This window comes from Hordeum vulgare, chromosome 5H, assembly GCF_904849725.1.
Source record: "Hordeum vulgare subsp. vulgare chromosome 5H, MorexV3_pseudomolecules_assembly, whole genome shotgun sequence".
Classification (NCBI taxonomy): domain Eukaryota; kingdom Viridiplantae; phylum Streptophyta; class Magnoliopsida; order Poales; family Poaceae; genus Hordeum; species Hordeum vulgare.
Window position 1 is genome coordinate 5,151,027 of NC_058522.1, and position 14,873 is coordinate 5,165,899.

At 44.0% G+C, this 14,873-nt stretch overlaps 1 protein-coding gene across 2 annotated transcripts; it reads left to right on the forward strand.

The window, feature by feature from the left end:
- Positions 1-9,871: 9,871 nt before the first annotated feature.
- On the forward strand, positions 9,872-14,488 carry LOC123399153 (transcription factor bHLH19-like). 2 transcript variants are annotated; one of them, XM_045093576.1, is made up of 4 exons: positions 9,872-10,063; positions 10,204-10,824; positions 11,015-11,413; positions 14,042-14,488. In XM_045093576.1, exons 2-4 carry the CDS (start codon positions 10,216-10,218, stop codon positions 14,162-14,164), a joined length of 1,131 nt encoding a protein of 376 aa, XP_044949511.1. In that variant the 5' UTR covers positions 9,872-10,063; positions 10,204-10,215; the 3' UTR covers positions 14,165-14,488. The 2 variants fall into 2 exon arrangements, with proteins under 2 accessions (XP_044949511.1, XP_044949510.1); XM_045093575.1 differs by having other exon boundaries at positions 9,872-10,824.
- The last annotated feature ends 385 nt before the right edge of the window (positions 14,489-14,873 follow it).

A 14,873-nucleotide genomic window follows, 5' to 3' on the forward strand; every position in this document is an offset into this window, starting at 1 on the left:
GGTAACCAACCATATAACTCAAATACGCATAAAACAACGTCGAACCTTAAGTGTGCAGACCCTGCGGGTTCGAGAACTATGTAGACATGACCCGAGAGACTCCTCGGTCAATATCCAATAGCGGGACCTGGATGCCCATATTGGATCCTACATATTCTACGAAGATCTTATCGTTTGAACCTCAGTGCCAAGGATTCATATAATCCCGTATGTCATTCCCTTTGTCCTTCGGTATGTTACTTGCCCGAGATTCGATCGTTAGTATCCGCATACCTATTTCAATCTCGTTTACCGGCAAGTCTCTTTACTCGTTCCGTAATACAAGATCCCGCAACTTACACTAAGTCACATTGTTTGCAAGGCTTGTGTGTGATGTTGTATTATCGAGTGGGCCCCGAGATACCTCTCCGTCACACGGAGTGACAAATCCCAGTCTCGATCCATACTAACTCAACTAACACCTTCGGAGATACCTGTAGAGCATCTTTATAGTCACCCAGTTACGTTGCGACGTTTGATACACACAAAGCATTCCTCCGGTGTCAGTGAGTTATATGATCTCATGGTCATAGAAACAAATACTTGACATGCAGAAAACAGTAGCAACAAAATGACACGATCAACATGCTACGTCTATTAGTTTGGGTCTAGTCCATCACATGATTCTCCTAATGATGTGATCCCGTTATCAAGTAACAACACTTGCCTATGGCCAGGAAACCTTGGCCATCTTTGATCAACGAGCCAGTCAACTAGAGGCTTACTAGGGACAGTGTTTTGTCTATGTATCCACACAAGTATTGTGTTTCCAATCAATACAATTATAGCATGGATAATAAACGATTATCATGAACAAAGAAATATAATAATAACTAATTTATTATTGCCTCTAGGGCATATTTCCAATATACATGACGTGCCTCCCTCGGTTCCATCCAGCCACGAGATCGGGGGGTCGCGACTTCCGGTGAAAACCGCGCCGACCTCGGTCATGGCGGACGATGGCGGCGTCTAGGACGTCGTTACCAGCCCATGGCATCGTTGTTGCAGGTTGTGGCACCACACTCGTGATGCTCCGAGGGAAACCTTAGATCTAGATCTACCGGTCGGACGATGATGGCATCTTCGATGTCATTTCCCTCCTGAGGGCATCGTTTTGGAGTACGTGCTGGGTGGACGGGACAAGAGGAGGAGCGGTGTTTGGTCTACCGTGGGCCATACGGTGTAGCCCGGCGGCATGGCGCTGCGGTGCTTCGTCGACAGGCACGTGTAGGCGGACACGTGCAGGATGGTGGCGATGTCTGGCACCGGGGTGGCGTCGACGGCAGACCTCACAAGGATGATGCGTTTGTTCTAGCTCTGGAGAGGGTACGGTGGTAGATGGTGGATGCGGCCTCTGCGCCGGACCAGTTTGGGATCCAGTCTCAGTGGTGGCTGGGCTGGAGCATCAAACTATAGATGTTAGGATTTTGTGCGATATTTGTTTGATATTTGGCCCGGATATTCAGCACACCTTCATCAAGGGATAGGAGTAGCAACATGTGTTGTCTAGATGGTGGCTTCAGACTGACTGATGTATTACTTTGTATAGTCTCTGGGAATAATTAATAAAATGGCTGTATGCATCGTCTAGATGCAGAGGCCGCGGGTATATCCTCCTTTTCTAAAAAAAACACACTTCTCCATTCTCCTTACCCCGGCCGGGTTAGTTCTCATACGACGGTTCAGTAGAGAAACAAAATGGTTCCAATGCATGAGGTGCATGGCTAGTGACATCTTGCTACTTTACTCTTGCCGCGTGGTAATACTAGTGACCCAACCAACTAAAGCGTAATTTACTATCAATGGGCATTTGTTAACTAACATTTGTCGGAGCGAACGAGTATATATTGGCACGCAACATATCAAAAGATATCCCTGTTGCTGTTTAGGGTTGCCAGTTTAGATTATGCTAACTTGGTGCATGATGAGTGCCCCGTACTTGATTAATTTTGCTTAGCCCGTCATGCACTCTTGTACTTCAATTAAGAGATTTGGAATGATACGGTGACGATTACGGATACTTTCCAGTCTCTATCTCGCTACTAGAAATTGGACTTTGTTGGTTTTTTGCTGGGAGGGCTTTCCCTTAACAAGAGAGAAGTGCCACCTGTTTGGAATCTCTCCTTTTTCACAAAGAGAGAAGTGCAACCTTTTGTTCCTCAAGTTTTCATGGAGTGTAGCTTTTGTCTCAAACCTTTTTTCCCCAGGTTTAACCCTGTAAAATTTAATAACTAAAAGATTTGGTCCCTGACAACGGTATTCGTAGGTGAAATCAGATTTTGACCTGACATGTCATGGCTTTGGCCAAGCCACCACTATGAGGTGGTAATCGACCTATACTTGTGATTGACAAATCTCCTCAGCCTTTCATCCCTCCACCACCGATCGATGATTGAGCCCTCTATCTCGCCACCGCCTACAAGCCTACACCACGGTAGTGGTCATGCCTCTTACCATCGGAGGGTGTGTGTTGAGTATTGTGATTAGTTAGGAAATATAAGATAGATAAAAAAAATATTCTGGTTTATTTTATACTTCAAATTAATCATGTATTCCTATCTATATGTTCATGGTGACTTCCTATATACCGACCACCCCGACTCGACATCGACCACGGTGTTCTACGCACGGCTACCTCGACCACGATTACACCATCCTACGCTCTCGACTACCTCGACATCGACACAAAGGGCTACTACCTTGCTTGAGCAACCTCATCGGTTTTCACTCCAGCCACGACTGTGTGATACATCGACCGTTATGACTGTGGGAAGCTACCCGTCGGTTTACCTTCGGATTCTTCTCCAGTCTCGCTTACTGCATCACTATCGTCGTGACTACGGGGGTGTTGAGTGTCATGATTAGTTAGAAAACATAAGATAGACTAAGAATTATTCTGGCTTTTTTTACTCCAAGTTAATCATGTACTTCTATATATATGTCCACGAGGCTCAAGCAATGAACATCAATTTCACAAATTCTCCTCTACCCCTTCTAACGGGGTGGATTCCGACGAGGTCGAGTCTCGAACTCTAGGATTCATGGAGGCGGGGGCATTGATGTACAAACGACAACCATCATGAGGATGGAAGAGGTGCACGGTGGTGTGCTTGTCGGCATCGGCCAAAACGACGATTGGGAGTGTTTGGTGGAAGCAGTTACTTGTGAGAGAGTGGAGGCATGGAGAGACACGTACTGAGTTGAAAGGGGGATCATCCGGAAACAAAAGAGACTGAAAGGGAAGGGAGGTGGTGGTGGGGGGGTGATTGAAACACTAAAAAAACCCGGGCACGCCAAAGTGATGAAACGGTACATTAATCCGTCAACTAAATCAAACACTATGGTAGTGTTAGAAAACCATCATAAAACAAACCAACCTCTGATTGGATGGTTAGAGGGACTATGATGTCCCTAGCCCATCAGGATTTATGTCTTAGTGCTCGCATATATTTCTCAATATATTTTAGCATTTTTGGGAATGCGCATTCAGTGGACGAATACGTTTTCGTCGACGACAAGGCACCTATGATGACTTCGTAAAACTTAAGATGATATATCGATTCGGTCTCTCGGAGTTGCTCATAAAGATAAAGTATGTATGTGTTCGTTTACATGGATGAGTGTATGTGTGTTTATATGAGCGCTCGTGTTAAAAAAGAGCCGTGAAATGTTAAAAGTGTTACACATGTCACCCAGAAAAAAAGTGTCGCACATGTAGACTCCTGCTGGCGGTCCTGGCGCGGGCCGGTCCACTTGAACGTGTCTGGTTGATGGATGAATGCATGTCTATGTCCGTCTACCAGGCAGGCTGTACACACGAGTCTCCGGAAATCCACGATGCTGCTGCTACTGCTACTGCTACTGCTGCTACTGGTGCGGACGCGACACCACGTGCGTACGTCCCCACCCTTCTTTCATCAATGGCGACTTGTCATCGACGACATATATTGATTAATCTGAGAGGCCACCGTGATTTTCCGGTGCCGTCGACATCGATATTTGATGTCAACTTGGACGATGCATGGCTAGCCGATGTCTCTCTTTGTCTGAACATTTCAGCGCGCGTGCGTGCGTGCCTACGTGTCCGAACTCGAAAGGCACATTTTTTAACCGCGGCCGCAATTTGTACAGCTCTCACGCACGTTTCGTTGTACCTCCCACGTGATTCCTGCTCTGGAGGCACGTAGCGTAGGTACGCACGTACGATCTGACGCCGACGTGCAGCAATCAAGTACTCCATCCGTTAGTAAATATAAGTCTTTTAATTAATTTTATTAAGGATCTACATACGAAGCAAAATGATTATGTCTATATACATCCGTATGTAGGTCATTAGTGAAATTTCTAAAAAGACATATTTAAAAACGGAGCGAGTACGTTCCAGCGCATGCAGGTCCGCGCTCCAACTTATCGCGTGATTTCCTTATGGGGAAAGCTGGCCATGCCTTCACACGTACTCTAACCAAAAAGCATCTAACATTATTAAACCAAGGGAGTATATGGTTAGAGCATCTACAACCGGACATCTTGTATCCGTTTCAAACATCCGGTCAGATTGTCCGGTCATGGACCGATCACGAAATTTCTATCCAACGAGGCGCCTCAAACAGGCATCAAATGTCCGGACTAATCGGCACCGTTCGTATCCGGCCTAAATATGTGGTGGGTATGAGAAAGCTCGGACATGCCCAGGCACGCACGTCACGTTGGACCCGACAGCATGACTCCATTGGAAATTGCACCAAATCCACACGGTAGAACTGTCGGATCCATTTGTTCTTTCCTCTCTTATTCCTCCTCCACGTCGTCCATCTCGTAGCTCCGCCGCCGCACGCACTCCATCGTTGTTCCTAGCCTCTGTCACGCCAGCTCTAGCAGAGCAGTCTTCTATCCTGTCCTCGCCGTGGATGACGTCGTCGACGACCCAAAAGACACCGCGATACGTCTGTCAACTCTCTGGCTCCGCCTTAAGCTGGATGTGTTCGACACAATGTCTGACCGGATGTTTTTATCAAATTTTTGGGGGAAATGATAGATTCTGATGCTTTGTACGATGACGAGTATGGACCGACAGAGCAGTCTTCTATCATGTCCTCGCCGTGGAGGACGTCGTCGATGGCCCAAAAGACACCGCGGTACGTCTGGCAACTCTCTGGCTCCGCCTTAAGCTGGATGTGTTCGACACAATGTCTGACCGGATGTTTTTGTCAAATTTTTGGGGGAAATGATAGATTCTGATGCTTTGTACGATGACGAGTATGGACCAACAGAGCAGTCTTCTATCCCGTCCTCGCCGTGGAGGACGTCGTCGACGGTCCAAAAGACACCGCGGTACGTCTGGCAACTCTCTGGCTCCGACTTAAGCTGGATGTGTTCGACACAATGTCTGACCGGATGTTTTTGTCAAATTTTTGGGGGAAATGATAGATTCTGATGCTTTGTACGATGACGAGTATGGACCGACAGAGCTTGATCAAATGATTCAGGATGAGCTCTTCGATTCATCATATTTAAATGAAGAAGTGGACATGATCATGCTCATGACCATGCAAGAGGGAAAATGGAGCATATTCTCAATTTCAAGGGCTCAATCAAAGGGACAAGAGTGATCAATCGGGATAGGGTATCCGGAACAAAGCTAATGGAGAAGGATTACTTTGGTCCGAACCCAAAATTTTCGGATGATTCATGGTTTCATCGCCGTTATTCGCATGAGAAAAACCATTGTTTTTGCGCATTGTCGACACAGTGAAGGCACACGACGACCACTTCAAGCTGACAAGTTATTGTTACGGTTATCTCTCTTTCTCTGCCAAGTAGAAATGCACGGATGCTGTGAGAATGCTTGCACTTGGTACTAGGGCAGATGCCGTTGGTGAGATGGTCGGGATGGAGGAGAGCACATGCCTCAAGACTACTGTCAAGTTTGCTCGTGATGTGATCGAGGTGTTTCGAGCAGATTATCTGAGACAACCAAATGCACAGGACGCGGACAAGTTGTTGGCTATTGGAGAGGCCAGAGGGTTTCCAGAAATGCTCGGATCAATTGATTGTATGCATTGGCACTTGAAGAACTGCCCCAAATGTTTACGAGGAATGTATGAAGGTCTCACCAGAGAGGCCACTATCATACTAGAAGCGGTGGTATCACATGACTTATGAATTTGGCATGCTTTCTCTAGAATGCCGGGTTCTGACAACGACATCAACGTGCTTCAACAATCTTCGGTGTTCAAGAGGCTTTGCAATGGGAATCACCTTCTGCAACTACACTGTCTATGGCCTAGACTACAACATGTGGTACTATCTTGGCGATGGCATGTATTCTCAGCAGGCTGTATTTGTGAAGACCAGATCCGAACCACATGGCAACAAACAAAAGCACTTCGCAACAATGCAGGAATCAATTAGGAAGGATGTGGAGAGGGCATTCAGAGTGCTGCAAGCTCATTAGGGAATTGTCCATGGGGCTGCAATGATGCGGGAATCAGAAACTTTGGGACGACTGACAAAATGTTGTGTTATTTTGCACGATATGATCTTCGAGGACTTTGCACAGGATTTTTGCCCTACTCCGAGATACGTGACAAGGTTTAATTTTGGCGTAGTTTATAGGGCATGCATGCATGCATGATTGAGCTAGATCAACAGTATCTCACCTGCACACAAGTAAACCAGGGCATAACCATGAACGACGCGCACCACCTGTAGCCCCGAGCAATCAATGGGGACAGCAACAAGCACGGTGACAAATGCACTGAAATGACACCTACGTATATACAGTTCCTTACACATGTTCTTGTGCCCTGCCCGATTCGATCTACAAGCTCTTACCAAAGATGGCTTCTAGCCCGAAAATATCCGTATAGGAGCATAGAGAGATGGATCTTAGATCTGTATCTGATGCATGAACGTGTGGTACTATCCCTGCTGGTCTGTCTTCTGACATGGTGTGGCCCACATGCATGCCAAACGATTTTGATGTATCAATGTATGCGATGCCAATCTCGGCTTTAACTGCTCTTCCGATTGGTCCATCTCATGGACCATGTACCCCAACTGGCATGCACATCCGTCTACATGCATCACATGGGAGTTCCACATCCAGTAAGGGAATGACACTTGGCACATCACTTATACTCTGATTAGTTCAATTACTAACCACGTGGTAATTAGTTAGTTTTGTTAACACACATCCACACTCATCCATGAACACACACACACAACACAACCAAACCCCTATAAACACCTCCAAGTGACCGGGCCGACATATCTTGAGATGGATAAAGTCGTCACATGCACTTTGGACCCGACGGGTGAAATAACAGTGTCATATAGCCTAGAATAAGTTCAGAAAATATATGAGCACTCATGTCAAGTCAAGGACTCGAACCCCGGGCTGGGCTGGTTCCATCTCAAGGAACCAAACCATTTAAGCAAGGCTGAGTTTGCTAGTAATTAGTAGATTTATCACAGAGCAATGGGGTAGAGGCCGACCTAGTAGTATATATGTATGAGTCTGCAAAGCTATTTCTAACGAGTTAGGTGGTGCTTGGATCCAAGAGACTAAAACTAGTCCCTTTAAGAGGCTAAAGTTCCAAGCACCCCTGACTAAAGAGAGGCTAAAACTAGTCTTGAGGCTAAAATCTTTTAGTCAAGGGTACCCCTACTAAAATGTGCATTAGTCCTCTCTCTCCTCATTTAACTCCTCATGCAAGTTCTGGATTGGAGGGTTTGGAGGATAATAAATGCTCATTAACTTGATTTTAGTCTCTTTAGTACTTGGATCCAAGCATGGGTGAGGCTAGCAAGTTTTAGTCTCACTACTTTTAGTCATGGGACTAAAACGTATCCAAGCACCCTCTTAGCTTCATCAATCAAATGACTCCAGTCGTCAACCCATTCATGACGAAGAAGATGATCGGCCATTAGGGACCTTGATGTATATTCTTTTATTTTCTAAGGGTGTTTGTACTGCTAGTTGTGTTAATAGATCTAAGTTCTTTTTTCGCAACAAAAGTGCCTTCAACCATTCATAAACAACTAAATGAGCTTTACCAATCAAGTGGCTCTAAGTCACCGAGTATTTATGGCCATGCGTCGATATTAAAATTCTCTTGTATTTCGGAATAATTTATCTAGGGTTTTTTGTATTTTGATAAACATATGATGAGTCCTAACAATAATTTTGAAAAGAAGTAAAAATGAGATATTTCAGAATAACTATTACAAGTTTTCTGTTCATTTTTTCTTATCAATGACGACATATTTGGAATATAATTTTATTCACTTTTTTATTATTTTAGTTATACTATATTATTTCAAAAGGGTTTACCAATATAACACTAGATTTAATTACTTCAAAAATATTTCATGCATGTACAAAATATTTTACTGTTTCCTTTCTTACAAATATTTTCATAAATTTAAATCATATTTTAATCAATGTAAGAAATATTTTTTACCGGTACCAACAATTTCGCTATTTCAAAAAAGGTTTGGAAATATCATTCATAAATATTTATCACAAAATTTTGGCGAGTCCAAGTGGGGACATGGAGCATGTGCTTGTACTCACCAAGTGATACAAAATGGTGCAGACATTTTATTGTGAAATTACTAAAATATTTCACCAGTCTCATAATATATAGTGGTTATGTTAGACAATCTTGTGTCCGTGTGAACCATACAAATGTTCATTGATCGATCCTTCATACTTATTTAAAGATTTCCAAAATTTAATCGTTTAAAACGTTTACATATATAATTTACAATCATTGACATATCTAATTTCAATCGATTTCAGGAATATCTCATACATGCACCAAGCACTTTATTGTATTAAAAATGTGTACAAATATAATTCATAAACATTCACATCTTCACATGTACTTCCTCTGTCGCAAAATAAGTGTCTCAACTTTATACAAAACCATATATGCCATGTATTGGTGAAAAAAGAGAGGCTAAAACAGCTCACGAATCTCAAAGCACGTGTGGATGGGAGATCCTGCACGGCCACGACGAAGCGGCCCCGTTAGAAAAACCGTGTTCCGTGTGTGTGAACCCTAGAAATGGTCACCACTGGATGGAGCCTCGACGATTTAGTTAAGTAATGGCAGGCTATATGTAGCACGCACGCGGCTAGTTCGATTGAATATACCACGCGCTCAAAAGTTGACTCTTGGAACGTGGAACCTGCATCGCTCAACACATATGCGTGCAGTAGTTTGTAGTATTTGTGTAGGAACAGGTGTTTTGTTTAGTTTAGTTGTGTTGTTGATTATAACGTTTTTGTTGTTGATTGTTCTTTTGCGATAGCGAACCGCTCATGCCAGACGGTGTTGATTATTGTAATTTTCGGCGGGTGATTATGATGTTTGATATGCTTACTCTAGCTGTATATATTCCCTTCTTTTACGAAAAATATATAAATTTTACTAGGTTACAACATAAGAAGCAGAATAAATAAATCTATATTTTTAAGATATATCTCTATATATCCGTATATAGTTTTTTAATAATATATTTAGAAACAGAGGGAGTACTCGACTTTCACATTTACTTATCATGTTGGTAAATGGGTGAAAACGATGAGATCTAGTGACACAGTTTTCACTGGAACAATATCTATATATGGTTGGCATTATTCACTTATATATGTACTACCAGTACGTACGTAGTACCGGTAGATATTTTACAATAACTGGGCACTACATACAGTTCCAAGAAAACAGTGGAACAGAAGCTATCCTGCACACACAGATATGTTTAGTATTATTTGTGGGGTGCAATGTGAAATGCCATCACAAGTATAATACTGGTAGCAGCAGCAGCAGCTAGTAGGCCACACAACCAAAAACTATTCTTTTGGTATTTGTTCCCTCAATTCAGCCTTCTTGCTTTCTCTCTCCCTCTCCCCCCTCTCTCTCTCTCTAGCTAGCTAGCTAGAGTTCCTCTCTCTCCCTCTCACTCTAGAAGAGAGAGAGAGAGGGGAGAAGAAGAAGAGATCTGAAGCCAGGTATTTGAGGAGCAGTCCAATCGTAGGGATATATTTGTGCTTGAGCTCATCATGCATCTTTGAGTCCAATTAAGCTGGGCTGCCATGCATGTGATTGATTGATGTGTTGATGATTCGTGTGAAATAATTTGTTCATGCAGGGATCGGTCGACATGGACGACTTCATGCAGTGGGCGATGAACACTCTAGACCAGCAGCAGTACCACGCTGCCGCCGCCGCTCCTCCCGCGGCGGCCCCGTACGGTGGCGCTGGCTCCAGCTCCGGTGGCAGCAGTGCTGGTGCCGCCGCCTTCCCTTCGCTGCAGGCGCTCCGCGAGTCCACGGCGGCGGCTGGTGGCGGCGGCGGTGTCAGGGGCCTGAGGGTGCAGGTGGACCACCACCATCCTCCCAGCAGCTGGAGCACCAGCTCTGGCGACAGCCCCGGCGCCGCCATGGACCACGACGCCCCCGCCGCGGGGTGGTCGCCGCACGCAGCCCGCGCCAGGAGCAGGGCCACCACCAGCAGCAGCAGGCCCATGAGCTGGAACTTCAGCGCCGCCGCGCAGGCCACGCAGCTGCCGGCCGACATCGACATCTCCCCGCGGCCGGCCGCGCCCAGAGGCCACAGCACGCCCGCCGCCGGGAGGAGGTCGGGGGGCGGTGCCGCGTCGTCGGCGTCGCCGGGCCCCGTGCAGGACCACATCATCGCCGAGCGCCGCCGCCGGGAGAAGATCAACCAGCGCTTCATCGAGCTCTCCACCGTCATCCCCGGCCTCAAGAAGGTTTCTTTCCTGCTCTTCCTCCTCCTCCTCGATTTCATTTCCCGTGCGTGCTTGAATGAAATCCTCTTCTTAATCATCTACTAAAGCTTAATCACACTGCAGATTTAAGATCGTATGTGCTGAATGAATGAATGAATTCCGATCTACGCTTTGATGATGAATGAACTGATCTGATCCGATATGTGTGCAGATGGACAAGGCGACGATTCTTGGGGACGCGGTGAAGTACGTGAGGGAGCTGCAGGAGAAGGTGAAGACCATGGAGGACGACGAGAGCGCCGCCGCCGCCGCCACCACCACCACCACCATCCGCTCCGCCGTGCTCGTCAGCAAGAAGGTCAAGGCCGCCGCCGTCGACGACGAGGACGAGGAGGAGGACGCCGGCGAGGAGTCGAGCCACGGCGGGCTGCCGGAGATCGAGGTGCGGGTGTCCGGCGAGAAGACCGTGCTGGTGCGGATCCACTGCAAGAACGCGAGGGGGCTGCTGGTGAGGGTGCTGGCGGAGGTGGAGGAGCTCCGGCTCGCCATCACCCACACCAGCGTCATGCCCTTCCCGGCCGACACCGCCATCATCACCATCACCGCAAAGGCAAGCTATTATATATAGTGTGAAGAATGCTAATTGCACTGTATCAACATGCATCCCCCATATTATTTCATCACACAAGTTTGCCTAGGCCTAATTAATTAGGTCGACTAAGGTTTTCTTACCATCTGATATAACCTTCATCATTAATTCCACCCATGTCCATGTCCACTAAGATCATTCCACCCATCTCTCCATGTCCAAACACGGACATGGGGCATCGACTTAGAAATCTCATGCAAATTTGATATAGCAAAATTGTACTTTTTCATCTCACTTTCGTCTACTGATTTGGTAATAGGATACTCCCTCCGCCCCGAAATACTTGTTCTAAAAATCGATGTATCTAGACTTACTTTAATTAAAGATACATCCATTGTATACATCTTTAGAACAATTATTTTTGAATGGAGGAAGTAATATTTTGGACACATCTTGATGTGTTTTGCATGCATAGGTTTGGCTGAAAAGGTGCCTAGCGAAATAAACCAGTTTTAATTTCTTGCCTTGTAGAGGGCAGGTAAAAGTTGCATACCTACAGCCCCCTCGGCTCTAGCCCCAGGTGTGAAGATACCTTCTCAATAAGTTTTAGTAATTTTAAGCTTGCTACGGGTTGTATCATTTATGTTAAAATCTTCACATGTGTCTTCTCTTTTCGACAAACAACGATACACTAATATCAGAATGATACTCTCTCCGATTCAAAATAAGTGTCACATTTTTAAGCTAAAAACTCAAAACCGTGACACTTATTTTGGATCGGATGGAGTACAAAATATCGCCTAGCTCTCCTAGCCCACATTGGCCATGTGTGTTCATCAAATCTGCCATTGCTTGTAGACTTGTGGTTGAGGAGGCATTGATCCTCAGTTAGGATGCCCACATTTTTTCGTTTTCTTTTTGGGAAAAAGGAGGAGCGGAGCCCACGACCCCTGCATCAAATTGATGCATGCAACCATATTATTAACAATAGTACGATACCAAGGTCTTAGATCCACAACTGCCTCACAATCTAAGCACAAAATGAAATATGTAAAGGAAAAATGCTACACCCCGTGAGACAAAAAGCAGGCTATGATGCCTATATCCATAAGATAGCACGTGCTACCGTTTCTAACCGGTTGTACCTAATATCCATAGGCTTCCTGGAGTCCGCATGAGTGAGTAACTACCATGTACGGATTCAAGGAATGGCTCTATAGATATCCTGCAACTAATCAATAATGTAACACAAAAAAAGGGTGTAGGAATGGATAGTTCAAAGATGTTTTTTTTTGAAGAGGGTGAAAACTCATGTCCCCCACAACAATTGATGGATACGACCCTTATTTCGAAGATGCATGGTTGATGCTTCTGCCAAGAACTCTCATTAAGCACATGTCTAATAAGAGCAACTTGTAGTGTAGATGCCTTAAGAAGGTTGCTCTTGATAATGGAGGTTTTAGGTTTAAACTAGTCGCATGAAGATTAAACAGTAATTGCCAAATTAGTGCATTTGTCGTTTTTATTTTGAAGTGGCGCGGTGGTGCTCCCGGACACTCATTTCATAAAAACCATAGGTTTATTATCAAGAAAATGTTCTCTTAAAAAGCAGAAAACATACTAACACACTGAGATGACACAACACTGAATCAACAGTATAGATCACGAAGGCCCTATTACTGGGTTGTAGGCCACTTGTACATCGATCTCTGAACATCTCTATTCACTGTATTTGTTTGTATGGGCAGGTACTATACTCCATGCATGTGAAGTCCATTATAGAAAGCTGTGTGACCGGATATGGATATTTTAAAACTTCAAATGGGATATCCTAATAGATCTTTAGAAAATGAAAAAAAGATAGCATATATGTAGATGATCAAGCATGAATTAATTTGCGGGTTTCATGTTTATGATTTAGTATTAAAAATAGAGATATGTTGTGTGTGTGTGTGTGTGTATAAGACAACTCACCAGAAGGTAGCTTGAGAAGTGACGCTGGTTGATCAGCCCGTTAGTTTAAGTATTGGACTCAACCATGCTACTGGATAAGATCATAATGAAGAGATCAGATGGATGAGACTTTTATTCAACGGCTTTTTTGATGAAATATTGTACCCTTCGTGCAATTGGGTCGTTGAAAGATAATATATTAGTCAAATGCAAATGGGGAGCATGCAATGCTTAAAGTAAATTTTCCAGTGAGGTTTGGGGGACTAAATTGTAGCATCTTATCCTGCTGTCAAAAAATGTAAATTCTAGCATGTTCCTGCTGTAAAATATATTTGTATAGGTTATCATGATTTTATCTCAAGATAAGACTATTGGTGTATTTAAACATTGGAGATCTTCTTTGTTTGGGAGAGGAATTACTAAGGTACATGTATATATATATATGAACATACTTTGATACATCAAAGTAACATAAGAAATTGTAGCATCTCATCCCGCTGTCAATTGTTTTCCTAGTATTTCATCATTTGATCTCAAGATAAGACCACACATTCACACAATTAACTAAAGTACAAACAACGCAAATCTTTTTTTCTTGGGAGGGCAATGCTTGATGTCAAGTGATGAGGTACATATTTGGCATGTTTAATTAACTGGTCAATATTAATTACTTTGTGCAATTTTGATTGATTTCAGGTGGAAGAAGGGTTCAACTCGACGGTGGAGGAGATCGTGAGGCGGCTCAACTCATCGCTGCGCCAACATTATGCCGCCAATAATTCTGATGATCTAAATAGTGCTACCAAAAGAGAATGCTAAGCTTAGCAAGCTCATGCAAGTTGATGGATCAGGTCTTTCCTTGGAAGATTTTATAGAAAATTGAGAGATAAATTCGTCGTGATGAATTCCTCATCACGTTGGTGTGCATCAGTGCATGCATGCATGCATGATGAGCTTATAGATATATGTTGCACGCATGCGTGCATGCATAGAGACGAGGATTTCTCAGCCACAGGTTTGCAAGTTTTGGTTGCTAGCTAGCTACTTGCTGTTGCTCAATCCCAATCACACTGATGAAATAATGACGGCAGCCATATATGCTTGGATTTTCAGTTAATTCTTCTATGCATTTCTTTGTATAAACCTAGCTATATATTGTCATATACTCCCTCTGTGCCCCCAATACTTGTTGCTGGGGAACTTGTACTGGTTTTTTCAACAAGTATTTTGATACAGAGGGAATAGTAGCTTGTAGTATGCATCATTGTCTTTCGGGTTGCACTGTCTGCATCAATTAATCAAGCAATAATTTCAGATGCGATCTTTGGAATTAATTACATATATATGTACGAAAAGTCTTAGCATATGAGTATAACACCAAGATATGTTAGTAATATTTTTTCTCATAAAAAATATCCCACAATATCCTGGTTTGAAATACTTTAATTAGTAGTGCATTCATGAGATGAGATCATATCATCATATCCCGGTATACATGCATGCATATTTTCTCTCCGACTCGTGCATG